Source organism: Lepus europaeus, chromosome 7, assembly GCF_033115175.1.
Source record: "Lepus europaeus isolate LE1 chromosome 7, mLepTim1.pri, whole genome shotgun sequence".
Taxonomy (NCBI): Eukaryota; Metazoa; Chordata; class Mammalia; order Lagomorpha; family Leporidae; genus Lepus; species Lepus europaeus.
This window is the reverse complement of record NC_084833.1, coordinates 96,438,399-96,454,952: the sequence shown is the minus strand read 5'-3', so window position 1 is coordinate 96,454,952 and position 16,554 is coordinate 96,438,399. Positions and strand designations below refer to the sequence as shown.

General features: G+C 40.1%; 1 protein-coding gene across 2 annotated transcripts in view; it reads right to left on the bottom strand.

Annotated features, from left to right (window-relative positions):
• CUL5 (cullin 5) overlaps positions 1 to 16,554 on the bottom strand; it is a 134,460-nt gene that overhangs the window by 26,637 nt on the left and 91,269 nt on the right. For both annotated transcript variants that reach the window (XM_062196962.1, XM_062196961.1), the window contains exon 11: positions 12,725 to 12,789. In XM_062196962.1, coding sequence (XP_062052946.1) covers positions 12,725 to 12,789 — 65 coding nt within the window. The remainder of the gene's footprint in view (positions 1 to 12,724; positions 12,790 to 16,554) is intronic.

The following is a 16,554-nucleotide window of genomic DNA, read 5'->3' as shown; positions in this document are numbered from 1 at the left end:
CCCATGAAGGCATTGGATAGTGAATGAACACAGGAAAGACCAGAAAAGAATTACACTTTAAGGAAAGGAAGAGTATTGGGTAGTTTTCCAAATTGTAGAGAATATAGCCTGAGGGAAAGCCTAGTCAATGACATCTGCACCACAGCTAAAATTCAGAGAGAAATCTGCAGTCTAGTTGAATGGTCAGGATAGCGTTCAAGCCACACAACAAAATGGTCTCTGTACCATCTTTATTTACAAAAATCAGCAATAAAATTTAACACTACCAAAAATGCAAAAATACATGAAAATGAGAACCATATACATGAAAAAGGTTAATTAATGGAGACTGGAGATGACTGAAATGCTGAAAACAGCATCATTTAAAAGAAGATTTTCAAAGCAGTTATCACAAGTACTGTGAGACATAAATGAAAATAATTCACTCCTAACAACCACATGGAATATGAATAAGGAAACAAACTAAAGCATCAAACATAAAAACCTAAAGAAAAAAATACATTAAATTAAAAATTCACTGGATATATATAAGAGAAGATTTTAAATAACAATCAGCCAACCTGTTGATCAATAGAAATGATCTGAGATGCAGAGACAAAGACCGAAAAAAACTCAACAGTCATTATCAAAGAATCTAACAAAACAATCTAAACCTAGCACTTCTTAGTCAATCTGATGAAATTCAAGCACCAAGAGAAAATTTCTTTATTACTATTATTTATTTGAAAGACAGAGAATTAGAGAGGGGAGAGATATGTTTGTGTGTAGGGTGTGGGGAAATCTTCCATTTGTTGGTTCTCTCCCCAAATGGTCTCAACAGCCAGGTCTGGGCCAGGCCAAAATCAGGAGACAGGAACTCCAGCTTGGTCTCCCTAATTGGGTGGCAGGGGTCCAAGTACTTGGGCCATCATCCTCTGCCTTTAAGAGCATTAGCAGGAAGCTAGATTGGAAGTAGAACAGTTGGGACTTGAATACACATTGTGATATGAGATGACAACAATGCAAACAGCACCTTAAACTGCTGTGCCATAATTCTGGCCCCCAAGAAAAATCTCAAAACAACAAAACTGTGGAATGACTGCACAGATAGTATCTGACTTCCCATTGGAACAGTGAGGATAAATGGTATATGGGGGCAGGCACTTTGTCCAGCAATTAAGACCCCTACATCCCATACCAGAATGCCTGGGGGTTTAATACCCAACCTCTGGCTCCTAACTCCAGATTCCTGCTAATACAGACCCTGGGAGTCAGTTGTGATGGCTTAAGTAATTGGGTTCCTACCACCAACATTTAGACAATTCCCAGTTCCTGGCTTTAGCTTTTTCCTGAACTCTTGCCCCAGCCTTGGCCATTGTGAGCATTTGGCGAGTTAACTATAAGATGGAAGTTCTGTCTGTTTCTAAACAAACAAACAAATGAAGCAAAACAACTAGTACTAAGACAAATCTAATGTGCTGTAAGAAAAAGCCCTTATTAACCCAGAGTTCTATATACAGCAAATATACCTTCGAGTGAAGATAAAGACATTTACAGATAAATAAATCTTAAGATAATTAATTACCAGCAGAACTACTTTAAAATGCTAAAAGAAGTTCTACAGGCTGAAAGGAAATAATACCAAAAGAAAACTCAAACTTTTTAAGAAAGATTGAAAACATTAGGTAGGTACTATGTGGGTAAATATAAAAATACTACCTCTGCATGGAATATTCACACCATATGCAGAAATAACACATACCTAGAGCATAAAGGCAGGGGAGGTAAACAGAACTATATATTCACCAAGTTCTTATATTTGGCATAAAGTGTTACAATAGTAATTCCAAGTAGATGGGGAAAAGCTAAGGATAAATGAGTGTGTAATCCCTACAGCAATCATTGTAAAAAACAAATTAGCTAAGCAGCCAAACGATAACTTAAAATGGAAATCTAAAATATATTTAATTATATATTTATAACATACAAATTATGTCACATATAAATACATAAATTACTTATAAATTATATTATTGATTAGAAAAAAGCAAGATCTTAGGATATCTATGAGAACAAAATGATGGTGAAAAGTACCATGCAGAAAGTGAACCTAAGAAATATGGGAATACACATTCTTTTCAAGTACAAATGAGTATGTTCAACAAGGCAGGCCACATAAGTGGGTCAAAATATATTTAAATCCAAAGGAACTGAATTAAAAATTAGTAACAGTAAGACAGCCATAAAACCCTAAATACTTGAAAATTACAACCACATATACATCAACTGGAACAGAACTGTTGTGAAAGCTGTGAGCACAAACAACCTTCCTGCCTGGGAAGCTGGAAACTCAGGTGTCTCCAGAGTACCCCTGTGTTCTCCAAGCAGCCCTGATCCCACAGGAAAAGGAATCACCAACTAACGTTCCTGAAGAGGTTATGTGAGAGGAACGGCAGTAGGAAAACAATGAAGACCAAGAATAGCCACTCCAATCAAGGTAAGATGCCATCCAACTCCCAAACATCCAACCTTAAAAAAAATACCCATTTTTTTAGAAATGGCCAAAAGGGAATCTAGCTCCTCATTTAAAAATTTCTTATGTGCCAGCTAATATGCTCATGTCAATCACTGACAGTCCAGAAGTTGGGAACTCAGTTGGAATGTCTTTCCCCAGGGATTAAAAAATGCCTCAACCATATGTGGACAAGTTCTGGCAAGGGATCTTGGAAATTTACAACTTACTGAGTTATATGCTTCTTCAATACATACATATTTTGATTGCCAGTTAGACCCATGAAGCCTCAGACAAAAACACTATATTGACCTCAAAATTTCTGGCTGAAAGGGAGATAAAGTTTCCAAGAAAAAAAGCCCAAATTTCATAGTCAACTGTGAAGTATCTGAGATTTGAACTTCTGCAAGGGCAGAGAAACCTATTTCCAGACTAGCGAGGGGTTCTTGCCAGGGCAACTCAATCTGCCATCCGTCGACAGTTGAGAGAATTCTCAGGAATGGCAAGTTTCTGCTACATCTGGACCCCAAACTTTGGTCTAACAACAAAATCCCTAAATGAAGCCCCAAAGGGATCAGAAAATGAGCCATCAAAATGGAACCGGGAGCAACACCAGGTATTCCTCTTATGTAAAACTAAGCTTCTAAGCTCACTGGCCTTTGGGCTCCCAGGTAATTCAAAGTATTTTGACTTGTTTGTCCCTGAGAAGTGAGAAATCAGTGTAAGAGTCTTGACACAGAGAATCGGATTAACTAGGAAACCAGTGGCCCACCTCACTAAACAGCTACACATAGTTACCCAGGGATGGCCAGCCTGCCTGTGTGCAGTAATAATCACTTGTGATTTGCTGCAGAAAGCAGCAATGTTCACTCCAGGCCAGTTAACCACTGTGCACATCCAACTGCTAGAATAAAAAGGGGCATATTGGCTGACATATGGAAGGTTGGGAAATTTTTAGGCCATCCTGCTAGACAACACAAATCTGAAATTAAAAGCGAAATCAGTTCTTAATGCTGCTACTCTACTGCTAAGCAGTACTGAAGGAACTGTCCACGACTGTATTCAAGTAATCGAACAAGGATAATCTAGCTGAACTAACTTGACTGATCTCCCTCTTCCCCTCCTTAGAGGATTCAGATTTGGAAATGTTCACTGATAGAAGCAGCTTCATGGAACACAGAGAATATAAGCTGGGTATGAAGAGGTAAGCCACCGGGAGATTTTTCCAGCTGGGCCCTGAAAGTAATTAATTGCACTTACTTGTGCCTTGCAGCTGAGAACCAGCAAAAATGTAACCATACATACTGACTGTAAGTATGCTTTCTCAGTAGTACATGCGCATTGAACCTCTCTGGAAGGAAGGAAGTCTTTAAATAGCAGGTAATAGGGAAATTAAGCAGAATAATGCTTGGTCTCTTAGAGGCCATTATGCTGCTGAAAGAAGTGACCATTGTACACTGCATGGGCTGAGACCCCACTAGCTAAAGGAACTAATATATCAGATAAGGAGTGAAATAGGTGGTTTGGTTTAAGCTACCAAAGGCCTAAGAAGACAAAATAATAGCCTTAGTGCTTGACACAGACTTAAGCTATATCTATCTTAAATATTATAAAGAAGATTTGGGAAGGCCTGATGAATGGGGTTTTGACTGCTCTCCTCCACACTCACAGGATTCAACTTACAAGTGTATCAAGGAAGGAAGGATCTATAATAAACAGGGAATCATGTTAATACTAGAGCACTTTATGAAAAAAGGTGATTAATCATATCTATCAGAATACTCACTAAAGGTCAGTATGCTACTCCACAACGGAGAGAGTAAATAATTGGGCCAAATACAATAAAAACTTTCCAAAAGTGTGATACAAAGCTGTGTGGTCTGTGCAAAATATAATCCAGATTAGCCCTCCTCCAGTCATTAAGGCAAGGGAACCGCACCAGGCAAAGACTGGCAAATAGATCTCATCATGATGCCAAAGGCAACTGGAAACCTCAATAACTTCTTAAATGCCTTTATAGGATGGGTGGCAACTTTTCCTGCTAGGACAGAGAAGTCTTGTGAAGTGCTAAAGGCCTTCCATCCAGATTTGGACTCCCCTTTTCAATTCATAGTGACAACTGAGAAGCCTTTATTGTCAAGACACTTAGAAAGTATCAGGGGCCGGTGCTGTGGCATAGCAGGCAAAGCCGCCACCTGCAGTGCCAGCATAACATATATATGGGCGCCGGTTCAAGTCCTGGCTGCTCCACTTCTGATCCAGCTCTCCGCTATGGCCTGGGAAAGCAGTGGAGGATGGCCCAAGTCCTTGGGCCCCTGTGCACCCACTTGGGAGACCCAGAAGAAGCTCCTGGCTCCTGGCTTTAGATCAGTGCAGGTTCAGCAATTATGGTCATTTGGGAAATGAACCAGCAAATGGAGGCCCTCTCTCTCTTTCTCTCTTTCTGTGTAACTCTGTCTTTCAAATAAATAAAGAAATCTTTAAAAATAAAATCAGGAGCTTTAGGAATCTGATTGACACTTCATGTCTCCTACAGACCTCAATCAACCGGAAAAATGCAGAAAATGAACCATACCCTTAAAAAAAAAAAAAAAAAAAAAAACCCTCTATCTAAAATCTGTCAGGAAATTAACCTAACTTGAAATAAGGTGCTGCCAGCTGCACTGCTTAAAGTTCAAGTAGTCCCCTTGAAGTGGGTTCTAATTGAGCTCTCATGAAATGTTATATATGGGAGACCCTTCCTTACACAGTGATCAGGTAATAAGAGTAGATGCCACTAAGTATGTTCAATCTATTGTTGTGACTCTAACTACTATTTACAAGTTTGTCTCCAACAGGCTGAGCTATCTCACTGATGAACATCTTCACAGTATACTCCCAGGAGACCTAGTGTCACAAAAGTCCTGGAAAAACAAACATGCTAAAGATCAACTCCATCTTCATGGGATGGACCCTACCCTGCCATACCCTATTAGTGATTCATTCTTCAGTAAAACTACAAATAATCAAGCCTGCAGCTTGCACCACTGCAACCCGTAGACAAGCCAAGCATTCTTCTTGGCATCAGCTGTCAGGCACAAGTAAAGGAAACTTTGTTCAAGCAAAAGTAGAGCATTTCTTACCATATCTAGAAAGCTCGCACACTGACCTCTCCCAACCATTAGTACCTGGATATTCCTAGAGTTAAACTACAACAAGAGTTAGACTATAACTACAGTCTACAACTCTACAGAGTCTAACACCTATTATTTAATTATCTCATAGGCCTAGGGAAACTAGGATGCAGCCCAGTCTTTACCTCCTCCCTCTATTCCTGATAGCAGTTGTTATGCAATGAACTTGGGGTACAAACTCTATATAAACTCTCAAAAGCTGTTAAAGCAGGGTAAAGAAGAATGCTAGGTCTGTCATCCTAATCCCTACAGCCAGGACAAAATATACTTAGCTCCACCAGCCCAAAATGTCTCCCAGTTACCTCAATTACTATTTAAAGGGGACTAAATACTTCCTTTGGAGGCTAGCCTAATATCTACTCCAGAGATAATGTTCCCATGTATTAACCTGATTTCCCCTTGTATATTAATTAGCTCTCTAAATATTGTATACTTAAATGCCTCCCTATAGGGTTCAACCCACTATACATCTGCAATCCAATATGCCTTTAAAAATGGGTCCCAGCTGATGACTATAACCTTTTTTTTAAAAAACTTTCTTTTCTTTTTAAATTTTATTTTATTTTTGACAGGCAGAGTGGGCCAGAGAGAGAGAGAGACAGAGAGAAAGGTCTTCCTTTGCCGTTGGTTCACCCTCCAATGGCTGGCGCGGCTGGAGTACCGCGCTGATCCAAAGCCAGGAGCCAGGTGCCAGGTGCCAGGTGTTTCTCCTGGTCTCCCATGAGGTGCAGGGCCCAAGCACTTGGGCCATCCTCCACTGCACTCCCGGGCCACAGCAGAGAGCTGGCCTGGAAGAGGGGCAACCAGGACAGAATCCAGCGCCCCGACCAGGACTAGAACCCAGTGCGCCAGTGCTGCAAGGCAGAGGATTAGCCTGTTGAGCCACGGCGCTGGCCAGACTATAACCTTTTTTTAAAGAAATTTTATTTATTTGAAAGGTAGAGTTACAGAGAAGGGAGAAAGAGAGACAGAGGGAGAGAGAGAGAAAAAAGATCTTCTATCTGCTGGTTCATGGCCACAATGGTTGGGACTGGGCCAGCTGGGCCAGCTGAAGCCAGGAGCTAGGAACTCCACCTGGGTTTCCCACAAGCATAGCAGAGGCCCAAGCACTGAGGTCATCCTCCACTGCTTTCTTAGGCACATCAGCAGTGATGTGGTTTGGAAGTGGAGCACACTGGACTCAAACCAGTGGTCATATGGGATGTTGGTGTTGCAAGCAGTCCAACCTACTGCAAAACAATGTCAGCTCCAATGACTTTAATCTTATAAGCTGTAACTTTGCTATAGAAGTCCAAAATGAGTCAGCTTTATGTTTCAAAAAAGATCTGACACTAATTTAGAAATGGTCCAAGTTTTCAAGTTTATTGCCATATCTCCTACAGGGTCTTAACTCATGCAAACTACTAAGAGTCAAGTAAACTGCAAGACTAGGCTCATGCATGCAAAGATAAAAGTTGGTGTGAGTCTCCCAAATAAAAAGGCCTATCATATCCTTTTAAATCAGGCCTATTATCCTCTTCATGTCACTTATGTACTACTACTAACATCTTTAGCATTAGCCCTCTTGTCCCTACAGGATACTCCATGGATGAAAATGGGTATTCCAAAAGGCTTCAAATTCCTGAGAGAGCCAACTGTTGAAGGAAAACAGGGAACCAATTTATTCTGACCAAGTCAGAATGTCCCAGAGGATCAATAATGTTTGGGAATGTGGTCAGTGTACACTGCGACAATGGATATTTTTCACCTAGGAAAGCAGACAAGAAGAAAAAGGGCCTTGCCAGTACCATGGCGCAGTAGGTTGATCCTCTGCCTGCAGCACCGGCATCCCATATGGGCACCGGTTCTAGTTCCGGTTGCCTCTCTTCCAATCCAGCTCTCTGCTACGGCCTGGGAAAGCAGTGGAAGATGGCCCAAGTCCTTGAGCCCCTGAACCCACGTGGGATACCTGGAAGAAACTCCTGGCTCCTGTCTTCGGATCGGCGCAGCTCCAGCCTTTGTGGCCATCTGTGGAGTGAACCAACGAAAGGAAGACTTTCTCTCTGTCTTTCCCTCTCACTGTCTGTAACTCCACCTCTCAAATAAATAAATAAATAAAATATTAAAAAAAAAAAAAGAAAGAAAAAGGGCCTTAGGATGAATAATAGTAGTGTAGGCCAAGAACTAGGACTGTCAGTACCATGGGGAGGATTTGCTTATCATGAGGCCCTTTGAAATCTAACTGCCTCAAAGGAATTGGCTAACACTATACCCTTTAGTTTCAATGAATTGAAAATCTCAGTAGACTCCTTTGCAAATGAAGTAATGGATAAGATAATAGCACTGGATTATCTCCTGGCAGAAGGAGGAGGTGTTTGTGTAGTTGTTAACACTTTCTGCTGCATATGGATCAAGAAAAGCAGACAAGTAGAATAGAATATAAGGAAAATATACCAAGAAGCTAACTGGTTACATGACATCAGTAATCTGTCTGGAATTCTATCAAGGATTTCCTTCCCAATGAATCCTGGGAAAACTGATTACACTTACTAAAAGGTCCGTTGGTCATGGTCTTATTACTCCTCCTGTTTGGGCCTGTGATTCTTAAAATTCCTCTACAAACTTGTTACTTAAAGACTTCAAGTCCATCTGAACTCCAAATTTAGGGCACAGAGATCTCCCCATCAGTCCCATGTAAGTGACTAAGAATACAACTTAGTGCCAATCAATATTATTCCTTAAATCCTAACTGATTTGAGACCCTTGTCAGTTGGAAGTAGTTAAGAATAGTTACCATTCCTTCTTCCCCTACCTCAGGATTGAGGAATTAAAAAAGAGAAGGGAGAGACTGAAACTGTGCACAACAAAGGAGCCCCTTTCCCTTGCTTAACAGCAAGCTTCTGTTAGCTGCCTAATATACTAAGCCCCTAACAGTCACTTGTCTGCCTGTGTATAGTAACTTCCTATCCTATAATAGGTGTCTTTCCCAAAAAATCTGTTGTCTTTTTAGGGTCCCTGATAAAACTGGACAGAAATAGCTGCAGCTAATACTATAACTGGAGCCTGCACAGACCAATGAGAGGGTTACTTTATGGTTCATTACAATGTCAATGACACAACTCCAGTGATAATTCAGCAGTCATCTTTGAACATATAAGGTATATATAGACATGATTTGTCAAGGTACATACTCAAAGGACTTTCTTTAACCCTTTCCTCTGCTCCCATCATGTTGTCTCACTGTTTCCCGCAGTTATGCCCCATCTATCCGGACTCCAAAAATTCCCAAATCCCTTTCTAAACAAGGAGATTGATTTGGGTCTCATTGTCACCTATTCCTTTTCCTTAATAATAATTATTATAATAATAAATACTTTCTTTCTCAAAAGATGTTATCAGTGTTTTTATAATAATACTAGCATACATGCAAGTGGGGGGATCTGCTACCTAACAAAAATACATGAAAAATTCCTCAACATTGATAGTTACAAAAGTGATGGACAAAATGGAAATTAAAATTACAACAAGATACCTCTACATATACCCAAATGGCTAAAGTAAAAATCACGGGGCCGGTGCCGTGGCGCACTAGGTTAATACTCCACCTGCAGCACCGGCATCCCATACGGGCACCAAGTTCTAGTCATTGTTGCTCCTCTTCCAGTCTAGCTCTCTGTTATGGCCCGGGAGGGCAGTGGAGGATGACCTGAGTGCTTGGGCCCCTGCACCTGCATGGGAGACCAAGAGAAAGCACCTGGCTCCTGGCTTTGGATCGGCGCAGTGCGATCATTTGGGGAGTGAACCAACAGAAGGAAGACCTTTCTCTCTAACTCTGCCTGTCAAAAAAAAAAAAAAAAAAAAAAAAGTAAAATCACACCAAACATTGGTGAAAATGAAGTTTCACTGGTACTTTTCCTATTTTACTAAAGTATAAAAGAGTATAACCGCTTTAGAAAACAAATGACTACTACATGAATTTTAAAACCACAATCTGGATAAAAGAAGCTTTCCATTAAAAAGTATATATTGGGGCTGGCACTGTGGTATAGCGGGTAAAGCTGCTGCCTGCAGTGCTGGCATCCCATATGGGTGCCAGTTCGAGACCCAGCTGCCCGACTTCCAAACCAGCTCTCTGCTATGGCCTGGGAAAGCAGTGGAAGATGGCCCAAATCCCCTGCACCCGCGTGGGAGACCTGGAAGAAGTACCTGGTTTCGAACTTTCAGATTAGCTCAGCTCTGGTCATTGCGGTCATCTGGGGAGTGAACCAGTGGATGGAAGACCTGTTTCTCTCTCTTTCTCTCTCTGATTCTACCTCTCTCTGTAATTCTGTCTTTCAAATAAATAAAATTAATATTAAAAAAAAAAAGTAAACAAAAAAAAATGACTGTCATTCAAACCATTCACATCTAAAGACTGAATTTTATCTGTTTTGAAAATGAACTTCTCTTGCTACACAGAAGTAACAAATATGGTAGTCAGTTTTTAGGGATATTTTCATAATTTTCAGAGATTATGCATTCTTCATGAATACTTTTGTAATGCTGCTTGCAAATATGCATTTCCAAACTTGAAATATAGGTGTGAACAGTGTGTACCAGTTAAAAAAAAAAAAAAAGTATACATTGGGGTTGGTGCTGTGGTGTAGTGGGTTATGGGTACCAGTTCCAGTCCCAGCTGCTCTACTTCTGATTCACCTCCCTGTTAATGTGCCTAGGAAAGCAGAAGATGGCCCAAGTACTTGGGGCCCAAGCCCACGTGGGAGACCTGGATGAAGCTCCTGGGTCCTGATTTTCATCTGGTCTAGCCCTTGTTATTGCAGCTATTTGGGAGAGTGAACTAGTAGATGGAAGATCTCTCTGTTTCAATACCCCCCCAACTCTGCCTTTCAGGTCAATCAATGTTTCTTTTAAAAAAAGTGTGTATTGTATTTATATGATTCCATTTATGTAAAAACCTAGACCAGGTCAAATTAATCTGTGTTCAAATAATCAGATCAATAGTTGTCTCCTGAAGGAGGTGGGATAGGACTGACTAGGAACAGGCATGAGACAATTCTATGGTGATGGAAGTATTGTATATATTAATGGCAACACAGGCATTTGTCAAATTTGAGTCTATTTTTACTTAAGACATATATATGACTGTGTAAAATTTTCCTCAAAACAAATATCAAATTCAATTAATGGCTGTATGATGAAGTATTTAGGGAGTAAGGGCTACTAATGTCTGCAACTTCTTTAAAAATGAATTTAAAAACGGGGCTGGCACTGTAGCAAGTTAAGCCGCTGCCTGCAGTACCAGCATCCCATATGGTTGCTGGTTCAAATTCCGCCTGCTCCACTTTTGATTCAGCTCCCTGTTAATGTGCCTGGGAAAGCAGTAGAAGATGGCCCAAGTCCTATGGTCCCTGCACCCACATGGGAGACCTGGAAAAACCTCCTGGCTTCAGCCTAGCTCAGACCTGGCTGTTGTATCCATTTGTGGAGTGAACTAGTGGACAGAAAATCTCTCTGTCTCCTCCACCATAACTCTATGTTTCAATAACATAAATCTTGAAGAAAAAAATTAAAAAAAAAACAACTTAAATGATGAACATTAGTTTCCCCTTGGTATCTGAAAAGGATTAGCTGTAGCACCCCCATGGATACCAAACGCTGAGGATGCTCTAGTCCCATACACAAAATGGCACAGTATTTGCATGTGACCTATGCACATCCTCCCAAACATTTAATACTATTTAAATAGTTGTTAAATTGTTTGGGGAATAATAACATGAAAAAAAAGATCTGCACAAATTCAGGACAGACACTATTTTTTGTCCCCAATATTTTCAATTGTGGTTGATTGAATCTGGGAAATGGAACCTATGGATAAAAAGGGTCAACTATACATAGGGAGATATATATTTGATAAAGCAGTTATTGTGATAGTACGGTAACTCTGAAAATTTTCATTAAAAAATGCTTGAGTAGAGAAGGAGGAGGAAGATCTCTATGCACTCATACAATGAGGCTGTCAAGACAACAGAGCTATATATTTCATGTATTTCATAATTTATACATGAGAAAGTGATAGGCTGGCATTGTGGTGCAGTGGGTTAAACCACTTGTGATGCTGATATCCCATATGGGCACCAGTTCAAGACCCAGCTACTCCACTTCTGATCCAGCTCCCTGCTAATGAGCCTGGGAAAGCAGTAAAAGATGGTCCAAGGTTTTTCCTCTGTCACCCATGTGGGAGACCTAGAAGAAGCTCCAAGCTCCTAGCTTTGGCCTGACCTTTGTGGCCACTTAGGGACTGAACAATCAGACAAAACATCTCTCTCTCTGTCTCTCCCTCTAACTATGTCTTTCAAATAAAATAAATAAATAATAGAGACTATGATATACAGCTTTCCAAAATATGTCAACTACTATAATATACTATGATTCAGTGTCTTCCAGCACAGTGTCACTCAATCAACTTAAACAGCTCCAAAATAAAAGGAAAATACCTAACCCACTTTACCTTAAGAAATGGCATTTTTTCAAATATTGTAATACACTAAAAATTTCTTTAAGCCAGTAATTTGCAGTTATAAAATACATCAAAAGGATTTTCCCAATTAGCTTTTATTGCTACTTGTACTGTTACTATAATTAGCTCATATTTATTCCCATATTTTATTTTTTTATTTCTATAAACTGTACTTAGCATAAGCAAATTCATCTTACCAAGGAGACCAATTTTTTAGATGGTAATTTAAAAATTCACATAAAAATTGACTTCCTTAATAACACTACTGAATTGGGAAATATTTCCTATGTTTTTATAGTAGTATAATCCTTTTAGTGATTAATGAGGAAAAACGATCAAGTAGAGATTCTAAAATTTTCTACTAAAAAAATACTTTTGGTCATAAAAGGAATTTAACACAAAACTATAACTATTTTTTTTTTTTATCAGCAAAAGGCAACAAAAAATCATAAAAGTAACAATCAACAAAACAAAGCTAAGAGAGTAACAGGGCACTCTGCAAACCTAATAACATAAAATATTCTAAACATATAAGTATTTTAAAAATATGGTTTAAAAACTTACCCTTTCTGCTTCAAAGGTAATTCAAGTTTAAAAATTGTAGCATCATTAACAACTGCTTTATACGCCTGCAAAAATAATTTGAAATATAAACTTTGTTTTAAATACTTAAAATACAAGTACAGAGCTAAATCATGACATTTCCAAAATACATATGCACATTTTTCATTCCCTATTGTTTTATCAGCCTAATAAAAATCGTCATTTTTTTACATCTTTTTTTAAAAAAATTTTTTTCCATTTATTAAACTTTTATTTAATGAATACAAATTTCCAAAGTACAGCTTATGGGATACAATGGCTTCCCCCCTCCCATAACTTCCCTCCCACCCGCAACCCTCCCCTTTCCTGCTCCCTCTCCCCTTCCATTCACATCAAGATTCATTTTCAATTCTCTTTATATACAGAAGATCAGTTTAGTATATATTAGGTAAAGATTTCAACAGTTTGCCCCCATATAGCAAGACAAAATGAAAAAAATACTGTTGGAGTACTAGTTATAGCATTAAATAACAGTGTACAGCACATTAAAGACAGAGATCCTACATAATATTTTTTTTTTAAAAATTAATTTTCTATGCCATTTCCAATTTAACACCAGGTTTTTTTTTTTTTTCATTTCCAACTGTCTTTATATACAGAAGATCGATTCAGTATATAATTAGTAAAGATCTCATCAGTTTGTACCCACACAGAAACACAAAGTGTAAAAATACTGTTTCAGTACTAGTTATAGCATCACTGCACATTAGACAACACATTAAGGACAGATCCCACATGGGATGTAAGTACACAGTGACTCCTGTTGCTGACTTAACAATTTGACACTTCTGTTCATGGCGTCAGTAATCTCCCTAGGCTCTAGTCATGAGTTGCCAGGGCTAGGAAGCCTTTAGAGTTCGCTGACTTTGGTCTTATTCCGATAGGGTCATAGTCAAAGTGGAAGTTCTCTCCTCCCTTCAGAGAAAGGTACCTCCTTCTATCTTAAAAGTTATCTTCTAGCTTTGTCCACTGTCAACTAATACTCCATTTCCCTCCCTCCCTTTAGCTACGTTCCAAGAAAAATTAATATAACTCACCGTCTCCAATTTCTTGCCTATATTCTTATTGAAAACCACTACTGTAAGGTATTCTTACCATTACTCCACCCAACTTTTCTTCTCGAAGTCACGCACAAGCCCCATTTTGCTGAAGACAATGGTTAATCCTCATCAGCAGTAGCATTTTAAAACACAGTGGCCCCCTCAGGAAAATACCTTCTCCACTTGTTTTCTAGCATGTCATGTTCTTCTGCACATTCTGTTCATTTTCCTCTCTCCTTATGAAAGATGGCTGTTCATCTTTCTAACAACTAAATGTATAATCAAAACGCCCTAGCCAATTCTTAGATCCCTTTTCTTTTCCATCTTCACTCATTACTTTGATGATCACAGATCCATAGTCAGTGCTTTAAAAATCATCTATGCGCTAAAGTTGCTAAATAAATTTTTCTAGTCCCATTCTCTCCTAGACTCAACAATGCCACATGGATGCTTAACAGACGTTTTCAAAGTTAACTTATTCAGAGGTGTAGTTCTGATCTGTAACCATCATCCATCCTACTTCTTCCACAGCCTTTCCCATCACATTAAACATTTCCTTCTAAATGATCAGAAACAAACCTCACTTTTAAGATTTATTGATTTATTTAAAAGGCACAGCTACAGAGAGAGAGAGAGAGAGATATCAAGTTCTTCCATCTATTGATTCACTAACCAAATGGCTGCAACAGCTAGGACAAAGCCACTCGGAAGCCAGGGCCTGGAATTCTATGAGTATCCCATGTGTGTGGCAGCAGCCCAAGCACTTGGGCCATCTTCCACTGCTTTCCCAGACAAATTAGCAGGGAGCTGAATTGGAAGCTGAATAGCTACGACTTGCATTCTGATATGGGATGCCATTGCCTCTGTTTCAAGTAGCACCTTAACCTGTGCCACAATGCCAGCCCCTCATTGTCATTTTTGACTAATATCTATCAGTCTACATCTGATTCATTTGAAAGTCCTGTAGTTTGTTTTCATATCTAATCAGAATCCCAGCAATTCCTCCTTATAAATATATACCCAAAAAATGAAATCACCAATGTATAAAGTTATCTGCACTTCCATGCTCACTGTAGCATTATTCACAATAGCCAAGATATAGAAAAACATTAACATATTATCTGTCAGTGGGCGAATGGATAAAGAAACTGTGCTACACAATATTCAATGGAATAGCATTCAGCCTTCAAAAAAGAAGGTGATCTTGGGGCAGGCGCTGTGGTGCAGTGGGTTAATACCCTGGCCTGAAGCACCGGCATCCCATATGGGTGCTGGTTCTAGTCCTGGCTGCTCCTCTTCTGATCCAGCTCTCTGCTATGCCTTGGGAAAGCAATAGAAGATGGCCCAAGTCCTTGGGCCCCTGCACCCACATGGAAGACCTGGAAGAAGCTCCTGCCTCCTGGCTTCGGATCAGCGCAGCTCCAGCCATTGCAGGCATCTGGGGAGTGAACCAGCAGATGGAAGACCTCTCTCTCTGGCTCTACCTCTCTCTGTAACTCTGTCTTTCAAATAAATAAAATAAATCTTAAAAAAAAAAAATCAAACATGCAGAGATAGAAAACAACGGTTGTCATCAGGGGCAGGGAAAAGAAATGGGTAGAAGCAGATCAAAGCAGCAGATATGCAGGATGAATAAGTCAATAGATCTAACGTATACCACGAGGACGTAGGTAATAAAATTATACTAATGAGGCTGGCGCCACGGCTCAATAGGCTAATCCTCCACCTGCGACGCCGGCACACTGGGTTCTAGTCCCGGTTGCCCCTCTTCCAGGCCAGCTCTCTGCTGTGGCCAGGGAGTGCAGTGGAGGATGGCCCAAGTGCTTGGGCCCTGCACCCCATGGGAGACCAGGAGAAGCACATGGCTCCTGGCTTCAGATCAGCGCGGTGCACTGGCCACAGCGCGCCAGCCGTGGCAGCCACTGGAGGGTGAACCAAAGGCAAAAGGAAGACCTTTCTCTCTGTCTCTCTCTCACTGTCCACTCTGCCTGTCAAAAAAAGAAAAAATTATACTAATGAGATTAATGTTAAATGAGTAGGTTTTAGTTATCTTGCTAGAAAAAAAAAGCAGGTAACTATGTAAGCTTATGGATATGTTAATTTGCTTCACTATAGTAACCTTTTACAACCTATATGTATACTGGAACATCATGTGTATACCTTAAATATAAACAATATTTTTTTTTTTCAAAAAAAGGAGTTTACATTAAATGTAAACTCAAAGGTATGTAGAGTTAGACAGTGAGATGACAGCAGCACAGAAAGGCAGAGCATTAGTGGGGGTGGAGAAGAGTACTCAAAGAACATGATTTAAGGGGAAAGATCTCACTGGGCTGCGGAGGAAAGTAGTCAGTCAAAAAGCCTCCCACTTTTACAGACTGCTGTCATTTTTATCTTTTAATTCCAAGCTACACAGCTAGTATAACAGATGCTGTCAAACTATGCTCATACCCCTCAGACTTTTCCCACTGTTGGTATCTGCACCTGTACCTAAAGGTGCCCTTTCTAAGACTATGGAAATTTGTGCTGCCTATACTCATGTAGATTAAAAATACGAAGGAATTGGGCCGGCGCTGTGGCTCAATAGGTTAATCCTCCGCCTGTGGCGGCAGCACACCAGGTTCTAATCCCGGTCGGGGCACCGGATTCTGTCCTGGTTGCCCCTCTTCCAGGCCAGCTCTCCGCTGTGGCCCGGGAGTGCAGTGGAGGATGGCCCAAGTGCTTGGGCCCTGCACCCGCAAGGGAGACCAG